General features: G+C 25.5%; 1 protein-coding gene across 1 annotated transcript in view; it reads left to right on the forward strand.

Moving 5' to 3' along the window:
- Nucleotides 1-20544, forward strand: part of LOC122502720 (uncharacterized proline-rich protein-like) — a 148622-nt gene extending 128078 nt beyond the window's left edge. The window contains exon 2 of the mRNA XM_043612892.1: nt 20413-20544. Coding sequence (XP_043468827.1) covers nt 20413-20438 — 26 coding nt within the window. The 3' untranslated portion in view covers nt 20439-20544. The remainder of the gene's footprint in view (nt 1-20412) is intronic.
- Nucleotides 20545-21579: the final 1035 nt, after the last annotated feature.

A 21579-nucleotide genomic window follows, 5' to 3' on the forward strand; every position in this document is an offset into this window, starting at 1 on the left:
AACTCTTTTGGTGGAATTGAAATAAAGCCCAGTTTCCAACAAAGGAATGTAATAGGAGAATCGATGTTTCTGACTTTCTGGGGAAAGCGTGCACCGAGCACTGAAATGTTCAGGTTGAGTTGACGGTTATATGGTATGTATATGTATATATAAACGAGTAAGTGAACTAGCAATCGGGATTGAGGGAGGGGGGATGACGTCAGAGCACAGTTGCAGCGCCCTAGATCGGGGGAGGTCACCGTGTGCCAGGCCGACGGCCCGCCGAGGTCAAACCCTCGGCTCGGACTCCTCACAAGTATGCTTTTCGTCTAGCCTAGGTTTCTAGGTAAGGTTAGTTTACACTTTACACGTCCACTAACGCATATCGAGCGTAATAAAGACGCTCAACGTAGTTGCAAATCCCATAAACAATAGTCCCGAGGACATTTAAGGACAAGCTCAAGCAACAACAAAGGGTGCTGTTGGTATGATGGTCGTGGTGGTGTCCTTTCATTATTGTTTCTCTCTCAAAGAGAAAATAAGTTTTTGCCCTTGTTCTTCTTTTTTTTTTTTTTTGTTCTAAACTATTTTCGAAATATAATTTTTTCTATTCTCTAAATCTAAATTAGTAGTTTTTTTTAGTACTAACACAGTTTTTCTAAGGATTTCAAATTGAGATTTGAATTTTGATTCGTTTTACGTCTCAATTTTCAGGCTTCGCATTCATCTACTAAAACCTACTATTTACTACTTTTTTTACGTTATGATATTATTTGGGTACTTTTGTTTTTTTAGATTTCAGCCACTAAAAGCTAATATTTCGTCAAACTGATAGTCAAAGTCTTAGTCTAAGTCTTAGTTTAACTCTTAGTCAAGGTCCAAGGAATTAGCCACAGTCTTAGTCAAAGTCTTAGTCTTCGTCAAAATTCAAGTCTAAGTTTAAATCATAATCTTAGTCTAAGTCTTAGTCTAACTCTTAGTCCAGGTCCAAGGTATTAACCACAGTCTTAGTCTTAGTCTTCGTCAAAATTCAAGTCCAAGTTTAAATCATAATCTTAGTCTAAGTCTAAGTCATAATAAAAGTCTTAATCAAAATCATAGTCAAAGTCTTAGTCCAAGTCTAAGTCATAGTCTAAGTCCTAGTCTTAGTCACGGTCCAAGTCCAAGTCTAAGTCTTAGTCTAAGTCATAATCAAAGTCTTAGTCCAAGTCTTATTATTAGTCTTAGTCTATCACTAAGTCTTAGTCTTTAAGTAAGGCTAAGACTAAGACTAAAGCTAAGACTAAGTCAACGACTAAGACTTAGACTCACTTTGACCATAGTTAGTCTTAGATTTAGATTCATTTTGATTTTCTTTGATAAATCGTTGACTTGGTTTTGATTTCAAGTAAAATTTCATTCATAGTCAAAAGTACACCAAAATGGATTATTTTAATCATTTCTAGTATTAATTTAATCCTACAGGAGTTAAACCGTTGCAGATTATTTTAATCCATTCTGGTTAAAATAATTAAATTATTTTCAAAAAAAATATTCAAAATTCAATTATTTTCAATATCTTGTATTTTCATAAAATTTCGTAAAAGAATTCAATTATTTAAAAAACAAAATGGATAAAATTCATACAAAATTCAATTATTTTCATTATTAATAAAATTTCCACCGTAATTCAATTAATTTAAAATAGCATTTGCGAAAAAATTTCTAAAAAAGCAATTATTTAACCAAATTTTTATACAATTCTTCTCCATAATTTAATTACTTTCACTAATAATAACATTTTTAATGGAAATTCAATTTTTTAAAAAAATTTTTGAGAAAATTCTAAGCAGTAATTCAATTATTTTCATGAATAATAAAATTCATCGAAAAATTCAATTATTTTCACAAATAAAATTTTTCACAGAAATTCAATTCTTTTTAAATATTTTATTAAAATTTTTCGCAATAATTCAATTATTTTTATAAAAAATAAAATTCTTCTCAGGAATTCAATTATTTATGAAAATTTTAATAAAATTCTTAGCAACTATTGAATTATTTTCATAAATAATACAATTAATCGCAGGATTTCAATTATTTTTAATACAATTTTACAGGAATTGATCAAACAATGTAATTATTCTTAAAAATTTAATTTCAATTCTTCGAAAAAATGAATTATTTAAAAAAATATTTTTTTTAAATTCTATGTAAGAATTCAATTGTTTACAAAAATATTAGAATTTTTCACAGGAATTCAATTATTTTCAAATATTTTTAAAAAATTGTTCGAAAGAAATAAATTATTTTAAATACAATTTTAATTCAATTTTTTTGAACTAATTCAATTATTCTTTTAGATTTTAATAAAATTCTTCCCAAGAATTCAATTATTTACGTAAATAATTCTTCGAAAGAATTCAATTATGTCGATAAAAAACAAAATTATTCCCGAAAATTCAATTCTTTTGAGGCATTTTAATACAATTCTTTGCAAAATTCAATTATTTTCATAAATAACAATAATTATCACAAGAATTCAATTATTTTTATAAGTAATAAATTTCTTATTGGAAATTCAATTATTTTTAAAAATTCTAATAAAATCGTTTGCAAGAATTCAATTATTTTCATTAATAATAAAATCCTTTTTAGGAATTCAATTATTTTCAAATAAATCTAATAAAACTCCACACACAGACATTTAATTATTCTCAAAAATTTTAATAGAAGTTTTTGTAAAATTTAATTATTTTTAAAAACTTTTCGCAATTCAATGATCTTCAATATATCTACTATTTTCATAAAATTTCCAAACAGAATTTAATTATTTATAAACATTTTTGCAAAAATGTTTGCAAAATTTCAATTATTTTCATGAATAATAAAAATTTCTCAGGAATTCAATTATTTAAATTAGAATTTACATAAAATTAGTCATAAGAATCAGTTACAAAAAATTTTTAGTCATTTGGATAAAACTTAAAAAAGTGGAATTTAACTAATAATTAGTCATTATTAACTATTAGTTTGGTATAGAAATATTACTATAATTTAATCAGTGACTGACTGTTTACTATTAAATTAATTATTTTTAACTAAATTATTATAGGTTGACGATTTTTTGTCATCTCATTAGCAACTTTTACTAATTCTGATATAAAAAAAATGCGAGATGGAAATATTATTGTTTCCTGACTCTATAACTTTGCTCCACATTATGATTGACGTCATATCAAAAATACAACTCCACATTCAATTAAATTTCGAGAAAATTTTAATTTACTTTTATTTTTAAAACTAATTAGTATATGAAATATTTTTCAACACACAATATAAGAAGTCTATATATATATAACAGGAGAATTGTCGCAGTGAAAGGTTTTGTTTTTCAGTTTAATGCATATAGAATTTGAAATAGAGTAAAAAAAAGTATATTTCCACAATTATGTATATTTAAAGTAATTATTTAAATTTGTCTTTAAAAATAAAAAATTTTATTATTCGCAATTTAAAGTTATATTTATTCCTTTGTAAATTACTTTCACTGTAAGTTCAAGGAACTTTGTTTTGTTGTTTTTTTTTGTTGTTTTTAAAACTCATTTTTATGGACCGCCGTTTCTCTTGACTTTACGAACTGTTAACCCCGCTTTTTTTCTTCTGAAAACAGTTTTTATTACGATTTTATTATCTTTGAAACAATAAACAATGCTATTTTCTACTTTCCTTTGCTCAGATTTTTCTTTCTCGTGATATTGAAATATTGTTCCGGAAAAAAATATAACAGAGACGAAACAATTCTAAATTTGAATTAGTAAAAATTTATCAATTTAATTAGTGAAATATTACTAAATAATAGTGAAAATTAAAAAATTTATTAATTGATTTGAAAAAATCTGCTAATTGATTTAGTAAAATTTACTAATTGGTATTAAAAAATCTACTGATTGAATTAAAAGAAAGTGAGCTACTAAGGATATTAAAAATTTACTAAATTAATCAGTTCAATTTACTTTTGGACTGAATTTTGACTAAAATAATGACTATTTTATTAGTCAAACATTTAATTACTAATTCTTCAGTAAAATTTTTACTAATTCAGGTCTAGAGAGAATTTTTTTTAATTATTGTAGAGATAGAGAATTAGTTGCGGAAATACGAATAGAAATTAAGAACGAATTCTAATTATATTAAAATTAATAATTAACAAGGAGGAATAATTAATTAGATAAGAATTAATTATTTATGAAATAGGAGAGAGAAATTCTTTTCAACTCTGAACCATCTTTGATAGTTTCGCTTCGATATTGTGAATTAAATCTCAATTTGTAGAGGCGCTAAGGAGCAAAGTCAATCGTGAGGATAATGTTAGCGTTTACGAATGAGAATAATAAATCGAGAGAGTGAGAGAGAGAGATATGAGAGGAAAGGAGAAGAGGTCTGTCACTGGAACAACGTCCCACCGTGAACCCATGTAGTTCTCGACAACGGAATCGCGTGTCAATCGCGTCAAGTGCAACAAGATGCATTTGCCATAAGTACCTGAGAATTTTTACCTCCTCCCGTTAGAGAGCATCTACATACTTCTAAAGAGAATTCCTCTTTCTACTTTCTTTTTTAAATTCACTTTTTACTTTTTACACTTTTTTTTTACTTTTGAGATCATCTTCTGTCAAAAATTTCTCCATCCCTATGAAATATCTCAAATTTTTCCAGAATTGTCAGGAAAAACAGTTTGCGAATATTTAATAGGAAATGAAAAATTTCTTTTTCCAATTTGGATTATTTGAGTCATATTTATTTTTAAAATAATCAAACTTTATAATAAAAAGATAATAAAATAAAACTGAGTTTTATAACTCTTAATAATTTATTATTTACAATCATTTGTAATTTATAAAAGAAATTTATAATTTAACTAAAAAGTTAGAATGTTCAGAAGCAATATACGTCAAATATAAAGTTACACTGATACATCAATAAGAAATACATAAATGTTTTCTGACCTGAAATTGTACTTCAAAATTTGAAAAAGAAGAAATGTTTCGAAAAAAACTGCAATTGAAAAAAAGAATTATTGGATTGAATGTCCTTCGGATAAATAATAATAATTTGAAACTTTTGAAAATCGTGCTTTTGTTTTGGAACTATTGTCTACCGTATAACTATAATATTTTTAAGAATTAATTTTGCACAAAGTCTTTTTTGAAATTCAGTTTAAAATTCAAAACTATAAAATAAAGAAAGACAGTGAATGTAAAACAAATGGAACCACAAAGACTAAACAATTTTTTATATCTTCTTAAAAGAAAATAAAAATATGTTTTTGACATAAAAATAAAAATAAATAAAAAGAAAAAATTCTGACTGTCGAATACAGAAACAGTAATTTCAAAACTAAAACTTTATAATAATAAACTTTAGAATTCCAAAAAAGAGAGGAAATAAATTGAAAAATCAAAGTATACTTAAAGTGTCACATTCAGAAAAATCGCCCATATAATGAAAAATTCTTCTTTACAAAGACAAAAGATGTTTGCTCATGTACATTAAACAACGTTCACTGTATGAACTTCAAGGATCTTTTTCCAAAGAGTGCGTAAAAGTGCTTGTTAATAAAGCAAAGTAACAGTCATATATACATAAATGCTTATAGTCAGTGTAGAATTGAGAGAGAGAAAGAGGGAAAAACCTTCCCGGTGGGAATAATTCAAGAGTGTATCAGTCTGAACAAGAATTATAATTGGTGCTCGCTCTGCTCACTCACAATTCAACCTTTTAGCCTAACGTGTCATTTAATACAACATTTACTCCATTATTATAACCATTTAAAATTACAGACTTCTTAGATCAATCTATAATAATTTAAGAAAAAAAAAGAAACCACACGTTTTAATTATGCAACCGCAGTATTCTAGAAATATTTATTAATCATATTTTTTATGTCTGTTAATTTTTTTTCACTTCTTTTTATGCCTTTTTATGTCTCTTTATGTCTTTTGCTTTCTCGTGAGGAAGCTTTGCAGTCGTTTAATTTACAAAATTTTTAAAAATCCTTTTAACAAAATTTCTTCTATATAGGACTATGTTATATAAGACCCTGAACAATTGTCCGGATGTATGTATGTGTGTATGTGTGTGTGTGTGTGGATCCCGATTTTTGTGAACACGATAACTCGAAGAGGTTTTAACGAATTTGGCTAAAATTTGCCAGGTATATTTATCATAAAAATATCTCGAAATGGATTGATAGACTTTAACAGCATGTGACTGTTACAGAAATCAATGTTAATTTTTTCGAAATAGTAGGTTTTAGTAGATGAGTGCGAAGTCTGACCAGATTCAAAAGAGGTTTAAAAAGAGAGGATAAAAGAAAGGTTTAAATTTTGACTTGGGCAGATTCCTTATAATTATAAACTAACAAATACCAATATTAAATAATTAATGTTGATAATAAGTAATAAATACCGATGTTAAATGATAAGAAACAAATATTGATGTTAAATAATATCTATTTGGAAATTTTCGCGTTGTGCTATTTTTAGATTGACAATATTGAATATTGGGTAATAATAGGTAATTGTAAAAATATAAATAATCTTGTATTTCCGGGGGTGAAGGGATGTGGTGAATAATTACAATACTTATATATACACACATACAAATATGCCCTATCGCCAATGTAAATTATAAGGTAAGCCGTCCGGATTGCGCATTCCTCTACTTGCTCCAATAATTCTTAATAAGACGCCTTGCGACACGAAATGTCCTTTATCCTAATCTTTAAATAAGTTTTCAAGATTCTTCTGATTAATGTAATACAGCAGAAATCTTAATAGAAAAAATACACTCTCAGTCGATCAAGATTCAAGCCGCAATGGGAACAAGAAAACTAACTACAAGTTTTTCTTGTCTTAAATTAAGAAAATTATATGTGAGAATGATGGTTAAATTAAAATCATGAAAATAATAAAAATCGTAGATTTATATTATTATATATTTTTACTATAAAAAAATAAAACTAGTATAAAAAATTGAATGAAACTAATATTAATATTTATAAAAATAATAAAAATAGAAAAAATAATAAAAGTGATAAAAATTATAAAAATTATAAAAATGATACAAAATGGTATAAAAAGGGAAAAACAAGAAAATACAACAAATCAGATAAATTACAATAATTATCCTGAATGGAAATCATAAATAAAATGAACGAAAGCAAAAGTGTTAAGAAATGCTTTGGCGCCGAAGAAGAAAGTGGTTTTCATTTCTTGAATTGAATCATTCACGGATTAAAAGCAGGATAATATAAATGTCGACACGCGACAAAAGATGACTTGTGAATACTTTCAATGAAAACGGTAAGTGGGTAAGAAATCGAAATTAAGCGAAATTATAATCATTTTACCACATATATAATTTCCATATATAAAATCCATTGGGTTGGGCTTCTATCAATAAGGAATACAATGCAATGGGATAATGGCAAACTTATTAGAAGTAGTTACAAGGTACATCGATTGTGAAGCACGCGAAACAATGAGCATATTACTTGCATTGAATTCCGATAAACACACAAGGCAAGCTACTATATATGTATATCGACTAATCGAAAGTGTTGCAGGTGCTCCCAATTTCATTGCAACTTCCAATCTCTCCAAGTTTCTTTATTCGCCGCAAATACAAAAAATTCAAAAGAAAGAATAAAAAAATCTTTTTCTATTTCCTCACTGAAAAAAAATAATAAACTGTAAGAAATAAATTTCAAAACAAACAAAGGAAATATTTTTTTACAAATATTTTTTTACTCTAGGGTAAGTGCGTCAATTGCTGCGCGTTTGTGAAATGTATAATTATTAATCACTTTAGAAAATATTAGTGTTTAAAAAACGCTAAAAAATTTGAACAATACTTGATACAATTTTCTATAAAGATATACATTTAAAATAAAATTACTTTAATTATTTAACTTTAAATTCTGCTTATTGCAGAAACTGAAACATGCATGTGAAACATGTGAAATATGCACAAAAATTAAACAATTTTTACAAACAACTTCTTGTTAACTTCTTCCTTTAAATTAATTTTTACAAACATTTTTCATTCGAACAGTTGGAAAACAAATGGAAAGTTTCAGAATCCTAGCTATGAATGAAATCATTAAAATTAGTGTCATTTTAATAACACAGTAAAACGTGAGGTGTTAAAATAACACCAGAATGAAAAATTAAAAATATAATTAAAAAAAAAAATTAAAAAATTTAAATTCAAATTCTTAATCATAATCAGCATATAATTTTCTACATTAACATCGGAATGGATTAAAATAATCTACAACAATTTAATCCCTCTAGGATTAAAATAACACCAGAAAGGATTAAAATAATAAATTTAAAAATTAAATAAAATTAATATAATCTATTTTGGTGTTATTTTAAACTATAAATGAAATTTTACTTTAAAGAAAACACCAATGTCTGTGATTTGTAAAAATTCAACGAATTTATAGCTTCTCCTGGAAGAAGTTTTCTAAAATTCAATGATTTTCAATAATCAATATCTACTGTTTCAATAAAATTTTCCAAAAGAATTACATTATTAAAATAGTATATTAAGCAACAAGGGTATAAAGGCAGCCATTTGTTTACGGTGATTTTTGTGACACGAGTGGAGGTCGAGGGCGCCGTAGGCGCCCCGAGACCGGAACAAGTGTCACAAAAATCATCGTAAACAAATAGGCTGCCTTTATTCTCGTGTTACTTACGATATTTTTTATTCCTAATGCACAAAAGTGGCGATTTCAGATAGCAGACGACAGGGAGAAAAAGTCATTCACTTGTTCGACTTATATGAAAATGGCGGCCTATTTTCTCCCTTGGGCAAAAATAACGCATGGGATCAGCGGTTATGTTTGCACAAGGGAGAAAATGGACGCCATTTTCATATGGTCGAACAAATGAGTGACTTTACTCCCTGTCGTCAGCTATCTAAAAGCGCCATTTTTGTGCATGTGGGATAAAAAAAATTTGAATAAAATTCTACGCAAACATTCAATTATTTTCATACAGATAATAAAAATTTTTAAAGGAATTCAATTATTTAAAAATTTTTTTATAAATTTCTTCGCAATAATTCAATTATTTTCATAAATAATAACATTTTTGTAGGGATTCAATTATTTTTATAAATAATAAAATTCTTTTAGGAATTCAATTATTTTCATCATGAATAATAAAACTCATTGCAGAATTTTAATTATTTTTAATGCAATTTCAATCGAATTCCTCGAAAAATGTAATTATTCTTTAAAATTTTATTAAAATTCGTCCAAAGAATTTAATGATTTAAAAAATTTGTTGATAACATTTTTTATTGAGAATTGAATTTCAAGAAACATGAAATTAATAAATTATTTATTTTTGTATTTAAATAATTGAATTCTCGTAGAATTTACTAATAAAAATGTTTTTAAAAATGAATTTCAGATAAAATTTTAGATTATAATTAAATATTAAAAACATTATAACGTAGATTTTTTGAAATAATTAAATTTTTGAAAAAGTTTCAAATTATTATCATTGAAATTCTTAATTTTTCATATTTTCCACAAACAATTCTGTAGAATTAATTCTTTTTAAAAGTTTAATAGGATTTTTATTGAAATTATTTCAAGATTTTATTTTTCAATATATATATATTTAATTACAGAATTTTCGAATAATTGAAAGTTTGTAAAACTGAATTGTAAACGAATAAATTTGAAAATTCTTAAAGAACTTTTTGAAAAATTATTAAAAATAATGGATTTATTGAAGAATTTTAGTTAAAAACAGTAGAAAAAAATTTAATTTTAGAGAAGTTACAAATTATTGTAGAAATTCAATTATTTACAAGAGTAATAAAATTCTTCTTAAGGATTTTGAAGACGTACAATATTCTTATAATATTATAAATAATAATATATTAATATATATATATGGGACATTCCACGTCAACACGGACAGAGCTCTAAACAAAAATTGCTTTGATGGATTTAAACGTTCTAGGGCTTAAAAGATTTCTACGTTCATGTACTTTAAGATGACGATGGGCGTTTTTTGAAAAATTCCATTTCCGATGCCAATAGAACTGTCAAAAGTCAAAAGGTCCAAAAATCTCAAAATACTTTTATGAATTAAAAGCAACAAACGAGGTAAATAATTCTGTAACTTATTCTTTATCAGTTTTTAGGGTTCCCGAATATAAATCTAAAGTTTTTTTTTAAAAATCCAAAATGGCGAATTCAATATGGCGGACAAAATTCAAATTTGATCAGATTCGATTAAAACTTGTTACTCGGGGGTTTTTAGGGTCGCTGATTACGAATCTGAAGTCACTTTTTAAAAATTCAAAATGGCGGATCCAATATGGCGGAAAAAATTTTCAAATTTGATCCGATTCCCTTAAAACGTGTTACTCGGGGGCTTTTTTTTATATTTTATCAATTTGCCTTCTTTTGTTTATTTATAAAACATGAAGAAATCGATCACTCCGAGTCGAAGACTCGTAGTTATCGATATCTTCATGTTTTATAGTTATAAAAAAATGTAATAAACTAAAATTTCATTAATTGTAAAAAATATCACCAAAATTGATTATTTTAATCCTTTTTGGTGTTAATTTAATCTGCAATACTTTTTAATACCTCACGATTTACTGTGTAACTAAAAAGAACCCAGAAAATTGTCGTCGACGCCAACTTCAGAAATTAATTTTATTATATATTTTATAATAGAATTTTTCTTATAAAATATAAATTTGAATACCTAAAATCGTGTGATCTAAGAATTATATTATTTAACATGCCTAGTTAAGAGTGTTGCGTTCAGAGAAATATTTTGCAAAATTTTAACCATCATCTGACTATGTTGTATTGAGGTACAGACATTATTATTGCTTATTATTGTTGATTACAGCGTTTAGCCCACGAATTGCTGTAACAGGTATGTGGGTTGGGCCTCACAGCAAATGTATTATATCGTCATTGCGGTAACAGCAATATATAGTGTCAGATATCGGGAATAAAGTATTAGATGCCTCGGTTATATGCAGATCAAATCATACAACCGGCTATTTACACAGAGAGCGAAAGAGAAATCGATTCCTGACCTCTCATGTTGACATCGCTGCAAATTGTAATGTCTCTTTTAATCCGTTATCGCACAACATGACTCTAAATACATTTTCATTGTTTTATTCATTACTCGGTCACTTTTCTTTTTTTTCGTTCCCTTTCAAATCTACGCTCCGATAAAGCTCATAATCTCAAAAATGGAATTTTTTAAATTAAATAAATTTAAATTTAAATTAAATAAATTGCAGCTACGAAAAAATTTGGGGTACCTTATTACCCCAGTTTCTTTAGATTCTCGAATTTGGAAAATATAACAACTTTTATTATTAATAGCTTCTTGAGAAAAGGACAGAAAAGAAAGTTCGAAACGTTTATTTATTCTACGGCAGAAAACAATGTGCGAAACATTGTAGAAAAGTTTTGAAACGAACGAATACATTTATATTGTGAATTCTGAAAGGAATATAAAAGCCATGAGACGAGAGGAATCTGAAAGGTTGCATAAAATAGTAGAAAATCGCAATGGAGCGTATGGTTTGGAATGTATGTTGACCGTTTCCGACGCCTTTATGGGCGCCAACTAACTATGAAAGAAGTGGGTTTCGAGCGACATCGAGAAAGGAATAGAACATACAGTTGTTTTATTCTGAAATAAAAAAAAAGGAAAAGAACAGAAGGAGAAAAAAATGCGTATTTTGTGGCGCTTGCGAGCTTGCGTAATATGACTGTGGCAAAAAGCTTTTTGCAAGCCACTAGGTACTACGTGTCCCGGACCACGGCTAACATCGGAATGAGAATTCGATATAAATATAGTTCGCAAAAACAGTATGGCAAGTGTACCATTGATTGAAACTTTGCCCACACGCATCTTCTCTTCATCTCCTCGCATATATACGCACAACGGCCTCGGAAGCTTCCCGGGGAAGACTGGCACGGAAACGAATCATTTTAATTTAATGCCTGCAACGAAGCCATGGCAACACTTCATCCTTGCCATATGTGTTTAGACTCCCTCGTGATAATGAGAGGAATAATTTAATATATTAATATAATGTACAATTGATGGCAAATAATAATAATTAAGGCTTTTTTTATTACAAAATAATAATTAATATTTGCTTTTACGTTTGAAACCGTTTTTCTAATTATTTTTTAACATTATTCGAAAATTATCGGTTTTGGGACATTTTATTATACTATAATAATTATTAACAATATAATAATAATAATAATACTAATAGTAATAATAAATATAAAATAAAATAACAGTACACTGGAATCTAGATCGGTGAGCTCGGGATCGTTGAGACTCTGTTTACATAGTTTGTAGGCGAGGAAAGGTGGAGGGCTAGCGGGGACTTTCAAATGTCGATCAATGCCGTGCCTAATTGTAGAAGAAAAAGGTTCTCAGTGCCCGATGCTATTTATTTTATTTGATAACTTCATCATTATTTACTTTTGTTTCTTTTTAATATAAATACATTTTATTTTTGTATAATGTTTTATAATATTTTGTTATTTATATTAATTTTCTAACATGAATTATTTTTTAAAAGAATGGTGCAAACAAAAAATACTTCGTACGGCCCTGTTTGTGTTGCTTCTCAGTCTCAACTAATCCGCTAGATCGGTGAGAAGCCATCCCCGATTAGTCTCACCGATCTAGATTCCAGTGTAATAATACCTAAGGGAGCGTTCACAAATGAAGTCACACAATTTTTCGGTATTTTAGACCCCCCCACTTCCCCTGTCACGCAATTTCTGTTTTCAATTTTTCATTTTCATTTTAATTTTGACAGATTTTTATTTTTACTTTCATTTACATTTAGAAACATTATAATTAATTTGCTTAATAGTGACGCAAAATTATAGAATTAAAAATTTAATTTGAAGAAGAAATAAATAAATTTCGTTCATTTGAACGTTCAAAACTTTAACCTCCTGATTTACAAAAGTTTGATTCAAAATTTCAAACCAAAAGTATTTCCCTGACTTTTTCTGACTTCCTTGGAAAATGTTAACTTTCTTCTTAACTTAGTAATAACTACAATTTTTTAATTTTTCTAAAATTTAATTATTATACAAATTTTTTGTTAGAATTAAGCAAAAATATGATTTCAATTAAATTTGACAAAATCTCCAATGAAATGCTTTAATACTTTTTAAATTATTGAAAAGAATTAAACTATCTTCAAAACTTTGTATCACAATTTTTCAAAGCACTATTTTCTTTATAATTTCTAAATTAAATCATTCAAAACTTGAATAATTTTTATTATATAAATATTTAAATTTTGAATACTTATTTATTTTTCCATAGATATTGAAATTTTTAATAATTTCAATATACATAAAGCCTCCTACAAATTATAAATGTAATTCTTTTAAAATTGAATCACTTTTTTTTAATTTTTAAATAAAACTATTCAAAAATGTAATAATTCTTTTGGAAAATAATATATTTTTTATGATTTATATTAAAATTGTAGGTATAACAATTAGAAATTTCAAAGATAGGCAATTTAAAAATCTTTTAAAATCTAATTATTTCTAGAAATTCATATTATTGCGCTTCTAATATTCAAATTGTTATCTACAATTTTATCTAAAATTTATTTTTAAATTAATTCTTGTTAAAATGTTCTACAAGAAAAATACTTGCAAAGAATTTTTGTTAAATTTTTTATTTTAAATAATAGAATTCTTGCAAAATAAGTTTTCTTAAAATTTTTGAAAATAATTGAATCGTTTCTAAGAATTTTATTAAAAGTTTTGAGAATAATTTCTGTATTTCAATTAGTAGCGGGTTTAAAGTAGTGTAAATTCTAAAAAAAAAGAAAAAAGCAGCTTTTAGTGTCACAAATCTAAAAAAAAATTACCCAAATAGTAGCAAATTGTAAAAAAAGTAGTAATTAATTAGTAGTGTTTAGTAGATGAGTGCGAAGTCTGATTTTTATTTACACTTTCACTTTGACAGAATTTTATTTTCACTTTATATAAAAGTGAAAGTGTAAATAAAAGTTTTGTGAAAATGAAAATGAAAATGAAAATGAAAATGAAAATGAAAATGAAAATGAAAATGAAAATGAAAATGAAAATGAAAATGAAAATGAAAATGAAAATGAAAATGAAAATGAAAATGAAAATGAAAATGAAAATGAAAATGAAAATGAAAATGAAAATGAAAATGAAAATGAAAATGAAAATGAAAATGAAAATGAAAATGAAAATGAAAATGAAAATGAAAATGAAAATGAAAATGAAAATGAAAATGAAAATGAAAATGAAAATGAAAATGAAAATGAAAATGAAAATGAAAATGAAAATGAAAATGAAAATGAAAATGAAAATGAAAGGAAAATGAAAATGACAATGAAAATGAAAAATGAAAATGAAAATGAAAATGAAAATGAAAATGAAAAATGAAAATGAAAATGAAAATGAAAATTGAAATGAATGAAAATGAAAATGGAAAAAGTAAAATGAAAATGAAAAATGAAAATGAAATGAAAATTAAAATGAAAATGAAAATGACAATGAAAATGAATGAAAAGGAAAATGAATAATGAAAATGAAAATGAAAATGAAAATGAAAAATGAAAAATGAAATGAAAATGAAAATGAAAATATGAAAATGAAAATGAAAATGAAAATGAACAATGAAAAATGAAAATGAAAATGAAAATGAAAAGTGAAAATGAAAGATGAAAATGAAAATGAAATGAAAATGAAATGAAAATGAAAAAAATGGAAAAAATGAAAAGGAAATGAAAATGAAAATGAAAATGAAAATCTATCAAAGTGCCAATGAAAATGAAAATGTTTTAATTATACGTACGAGCTTTATACTAAAAGTATAGTTAAATACAGAATAAATTAGTTAATACTAAAAAGTTAAAAATAAAAATTTTTTTCATGATAAATATTTTATTTCAGGAAATAACGAATAAAAATGATGAAATTTTTTTTTGACGTTTAATAATTTTCAATTAACGTTAATGGATTAATTCCTATATGAAACATATTAAACGTCACTGGCTTCTAACCCAGAAATTAGAGCGTTGATTGAATTACGAGCGTCCCCGGTTGAGAATGTCTCCAATGCCGATGGAAGGCTTTATTAATTAGGCTAATTGTCCCAATTGCAAAGTTATCATTCTACTTGAATAAATTGTTCCGATTTCGAAAATTTTCCCATCTTGTTTTTAATTAGACAACATTTTTTTCTATCTATTCCTTCGCATGTATAGTGCGAGTGGAATTTTTTTTCACTCGCAATTTTTTTTTTGTTCGAAAAAGAATTATTATTCTTTTAAATCCCCCTCAAAAATACGAAGGGAAAAATTTACGAATTTGTTAATCGTCTTTTTCTCTCGTTTCTTCGCATTAAAAAAAATCATTTTTCATAATTTGGGAAATAAATTTTTTATATTCTTGATTTGAATAATAATTGCATTACAAAATTTTGGTTGTTACATTGACAATCGGATTGTTAATATATAAGTAGAATTGTAGAATTAGGATTAGGATTAACGTTAGGATTAGGGTTAGGATTACAATTAATTTATTATTATCGAATTTATTTATTTCTCGAATTTATTTATTAATAGAATTTATTTATTATTCGAATTTAGTTATTATTAGAATTCATTTTTATTATTTGAATTTATTTATTAATAGAATTTTGTATTATTACAGTTTATTTATTAATAGAATTTATTTATTTCTCGACTTTATTTATTATTAGAATTTAGTGATTAATAGAATTTATTTAATTTTAGAATTTATTTATTTTTAGAGAAATCTGAATAAAGAGCAATTTGTCACAACAAATTTTTTAGATATATTAACATTTTTTTTAATCATGCATGAAAATTTAATTTATCAACAGGGGTAATTATGGAACATCCGGGGTAGATATTCTGATATCCGGTTGAACAATTTAAAAATAAAAAAAAGAATATTTTTGTCGTGGAAACTTAATAATAACATTCATAAACTAAATATTAAATGTAATAAATGAAAAATAATTGAACATTAATAGAAATTGTTTTAAATTCTATATTTATTTCCGAGTATTGAACCGTTGAGAAAAAAAATTATAATCTATAATTATAATCTTAATTATTATTTATAAAAAATTTTTAAAAATTGTTTCCAATAAGAAATTTTAATTTAAATTAAAATTTTAAATAATTTTATTTCTTTCATTTTATTTGTTTTACTTTTTTTTTATTTTATTTATTTTATTTACTCAATACTTAACTTTAATAATTATTAACGTTTTCAAATTTTATCTGCTCCTTCAGAGAAATTCTGACACAGAAATAAAATGTGATTTCAAAAAAATTGCAAAAATGTTTTAAACAAAAAAAAATTGAAATGAATTTTTTCTCTCCGAATTTAATAAAAGTGAATAGAAGATATTAAGGGTATAGTTTATTGGACGTTATTAAAATTTTTCTCTGGGATATTAAATGCGGGAGTAAATTTTCCAAAAAAATTTCTGAGGGACAAAATTCTCTTCCCATCTCGATTCTTCTGGGTCGCTATTTGCGCATATATATAGGTAATCGAAGAGATTGCGCTCCCAGCCGCAGCGCTTGGAAGCGGAATATTCTCGAAGCAGGCGCACTGCAATTTTGTTGATATCATACGAATGTATAGATTGAGGCAGGTCAGAATCAGACTGTTGGCGCTCCTACGCAGATGCACTTATACACATGCAACTGTGTTTGACTACTTTGAGTGTGCGCAAGAGAATTCAATATATAGATGTACATTACACACTCACGCGAATCAGAAAAGTCGACGTCGTCGTCGTCGGTTCATTGCACCGAGAAAACGATAGCGCTGATAACGGCGCGACGAGAGCGTGAAATAAATGTATATATATATATATATTGCAGAGCGGCACAACGCGCACGCAGAGAAACAAGATTTACAAACATGGAATTTCTTTGATTCTATAAAGAGAGTGAAAGATATGGCGATTTTTTACAATTTCTTTTCTTTTTTATTTTCAACTTTTTCTTTTATTTTTTTTTCTATCTAGAAATTTTTTTTTGCACTTGAATTTTTTTATCTGGAAAAACTTTTTTCAATTCAATCTTTCTAGATAGAAAATGTTTTTAATTCTGTTTTTCTACCTAAAAAACTTTCTTTAATTCAATTTTACTGGAAAGAAAACTTTATTAAATTTCATTCTTAAAGATTAAAAAATTTTTCCCATTAAATTTCTTCAGATAGAAAATTTTTTTTCGATTCAATTTTTTCTGGATAGTAAACTTTTTTAATTTGATTTTTCCATCTAGAAAACGTTTTTTCAATTCAATTTTTCTGTCTGCAGAAATTTGCTTCGCCATTCAGTGTTTCTATTTAAAAAACTTTTTTTCAATTTAATTTTTTCTGTCTAGAAAAGCTTTTTTAATTTAATTTTTTTGAATAGAAAACTTTATTCAATTCGATTTTTACAGGTAAAATTTTTTTTTGCCATTAAATTCTTTCAGGTAGAAAATTTTTTTCAATTCACTTTTTCTGTCTAGAAAAATTTTTTCGCGATTCAATTTTTCTATGAAAAAAAGTTTTTCAATTCTGTTTTTCTATCTAGAAAACTTTTTTAATTCATTTTTTTTATAGGAAACTGTTTTTTAATTCAATTTTTCTATCTAGAAATATTTTTTAAATTCAATTTTTCTTGATAGGAAACTGTTTTTCAATTCAATTTTTCTATCTAGAAATATTTTTATAATTGCATTTTTCTGGATAGAAAACTTTATTTAAATTCGTTTTTTCCGGATAAACAAATTTTTTCAATTCAATTTTTCTATTTAGAAAACTTTATTTCAAGGCAATTCTTTTGGATAGAAAACATTTTTTAAATTCAATTTTTCTTGATAAGAAATTTTTTCAATTCAATTTTTCTACCTAGAAAAGTTTTTTTCAACTAAAATTTTATAGATAAATTTTATTCAATTCAATTTTTCTGGATAAAAAAATTTTTTTCAATTCTGCTTCTTTACATAGAAAACTTTTTTTAATTCAATTATTCTGGATAGGAAACTTTTTTCAATTACATTTTTCTAGATAAATTTTTTCAATTCAATTTTTCTAGATGGAATACTTGTTTTCAATTCTGTTTTTCTACGTAGAAAAATTTTTTTAATTCAATTTCCTGGATAGATAACTATTTATTCAATTCAATTTTTCTACATAGAAAAGTTTTTTTAATACGATTTTTCTGGATGGAAAACTTTATTCAATTTGTTTTTTCTGGATAAACAAATTTTTCAATTCAATTCTTATAATTAGAAATTTTTTTCTAGTAATTAATGAGTTTACTAATTAATAAGTTTATTAATTTTTGAATCTGTTAATCAAAGAGTCGATTAATTTTCGAGTCTACTAATTAATAAGTACTAGTTAATAAGTCTATTAATTAATGAGTTTGCTACTTAGTAATGATAAATTAATTGTAAAATAATAATATTAATAATAATAAATAATAATAAATAAAGTACTATAATTAATAACAACGACATTTAATAAAGGCACGATTACAAAATAATTGCAAGTGTGTATTATTACTTATCTAATTTAAAAAAGAAACAGTCGCACAAACGAACAAGTATTAAAAAGGTGTTTTGTAATCGAAAAATCTACAGAATAGTTTAATAAACTAAAGTTAGTTTTATAGTCACTTTGTTAAATGTATGATTAACGGGTATATATATATATGTATAATTACACAGCGTGCAAACGCAAATTGAAAGTTCATTCATACATTGTATACTCTCGAGTCCCATGAAATATTCATAAACCTTTTCTTACGAAATTACTGCATGTAATATATAAATATCGCTTTGCTGAAATATTGGTAATATGAAATATTTTTTTCATATTTCCTAGTTTTATAATACACTCGATTTTTAGAATTAATCAGATAATAAAATTTATATAAAGAATATAAAGATATCAGATTTTCATATTCTTTATATAAGATGTATAAATGGATTTAGTAATCATTCTATTATTAAAGTGGTTTTTTTTTAATTCAAACTTTTGAGATTTCTTGAGAAAGAATAACAATGAAGCACCAAACGCTAAAGTATTATTTTTCAAATAACGTACTAAAATTATTTTTACTACTTTATTTGCAAAACTAGTAGTACTACTACACTGTAAAAAATTTAGGGAGTTAACGGACTCGGGAATTGGGAGTGAAATTTTTCGAGTTAAAAATCAACTCCAAAAGAGAGTTAATTTACTAACTCCCTTCATTCAACACCCGCGCGAGTTATTTTTTCCTTGGGGAGTTAGCATTTGGGTGTTGAATTTTAACTCTCTTTTATTTAACTCCCCTGGCATAGTAAAATTTACTAATTCAAAGGCAGAAAGTCAGTCACTAATTCAAATTATTAACATTTTTACTAATTAAAATTTAGAGAGTACAAAAGAGTAGTTTTTGCAGTTGAAAATGTTGCATTTGTCCCAAAATGCGATGGTTTTTAGTATTATTGCTATTTTTTTGAACTCTAAAGGTATTTCAACTTTATGCCACCAACTAGTGTCAGTGTTGTATTGTCGGAAAAATTTATGAGCCATACGAGTCATGACGCACACGTGCAATCGTGTCTCTCTTGAATATGTACATATGTTTGTCATTGATATGTATAGTTTATGCGTATACTTCGGTTGCATTAGCAGTGACCTGCTTCCAAACTTGGCCAAGTTTCCCAAATAGTATTGCATCAAATTCTAAATAAACTAGAAAAATCAATTTCACATCCCTTCCTTTATGGAATGACTGGAATTCTTATTGTATCAGCTTCTCAGGGTTTATGTGCACGTGAAGAGAAAACAGTTTTTAAAGAAAAAAAAATTTTTTAGCTCTTAGCTAACTACAATTGCTTTTAATTGTTATTAGCTGATTAGCATACCTACTATTAGCTGTTTAGCATTAAATAATTATTATATTTCACAGTTAATTTTTTTAGCTGTTTAATATAATTTACTTCTCATAGCTAATTTTTTTGGCTGTAAAAGTTTTGAATGTCAATTTTTTGCTGCTACAACTAAAAATTAGCGATTTTTTTCTTAATCTGCATTAGTACATTTTTCACTCCATACCAATAAGTATTTAACTTCTGGTTCTATATAAATCAGTAAAATTTAAATAATTTTCAGTCATTTTCTCTGTAAATTAGTAGAATTTCACTAATCGAATTAATAAATTTCACCGAAAGTAGAAATTTTCAAATGAACCGGTATTCAGTATAAAATTATTTCGTAATTAGCAAATTGATGTTAATTTCATTTTTCTCTTTATGTTTCAGGTGAGTTTTCAAATTGTTACTTTTAACGGTCCAATAGTCTGTGAGTAGAGCAAATATTCAATAACAACCTAATTAGTAAACATGTTTACTAATTTGAAGTAGTGACTGACTCTTTGGTTTTGAATTAGTAAATTTCACGCATAAATAGTAATTTCTACTAATTTATTAGTAAATTTTACTAAAAAATAGTAATTTTACTAATAAATAATCATTTTACTTATTTATTGGTAGAATTTACTAATAAATAATCACTTTACTTATTTCTTACTTATTAGTAAAATTGACTAAATCAAAACCAAAATGTAAGTCACTAATTCAAAAAATTAATAAAAATTTGTACCAATTCAAATTTAAGTTGCAGCGACTTTCAGTCTCTAAATTTAAATTAGTTGCAATTCTACTAATTTCAATCAGTACCTTTAGTAATTTAGTAATAATTTTACTATAAATCTGTAAATGTTTATTAATTCTGACTCCCTAAAATTTGACTGATTTTCACTTTCTTTACTCTCACGATTTCTTCAGTGAAAACCAGTTAAAATTGATTAAAGTATTAGTCGTTTTTTATTTATTGGACAGTTAAAAAATAATTGAGATTTTCAATATGCGTCACTGAAATTTTCAATCATTTTCTAATTGTCCAATTAGTACAATCCAAAAAAAAAATGATTTTTTTCCAAAATGATTGATATTTCAGTTATTTTTAACTGATTCTCAGCAAAATTTTACAGATTAGTAAAACTGTTTTTTTATTAACAATCAATAAAACAGTTTCACTGATTCATTCAGTGAATAGATGGCTAGCAATTAGTCAAATTCTACTGAAAAGTTTGTAAATCTTGACTAAAAATTAGTCAAAATTTAGAAGTCGTCTTTGATAATGACTAACAATTAGCGAAAAATTTCAATTTTTTGGTAGAATTTTACACCCTAAATTTAAAATAGTAGTTTTTTTTACTAAATTTAATTAAAAATCAAAAAATTTTAAATTAAACTAAATTAAATTGTAGTAAAAATTGACAGAAGTCGCCCATGAAAATAATTAATAATTAAAGTGAAATTTAACAATTTGTTAGTAGAATTTTATACTCTGAATTTTAAATAGTATTTTGTTTACTAATTAAAGAGTGCCGTTTTGTTTACTAACTGAATTAGTAACAGTTTTGC

This window comes from Leptopilina heterotoma, unplaced genomic scaffold, assembly GCF_015476425.1.
Source record: "Leptopilina heterotoma isolate Lh14 unplaced genomic scaffold, ASM1547642v1 Lhet_237, whole genome shotgun sequence".
In the NCBI taxonomy this organism is placed as follows: domain Eukaryota; kingdom Metazoa; phylum Arthropoda; class Insecta; order Hymenoptera; family Figitidae; genus Leptopilina; species Leptopilina heterotoma.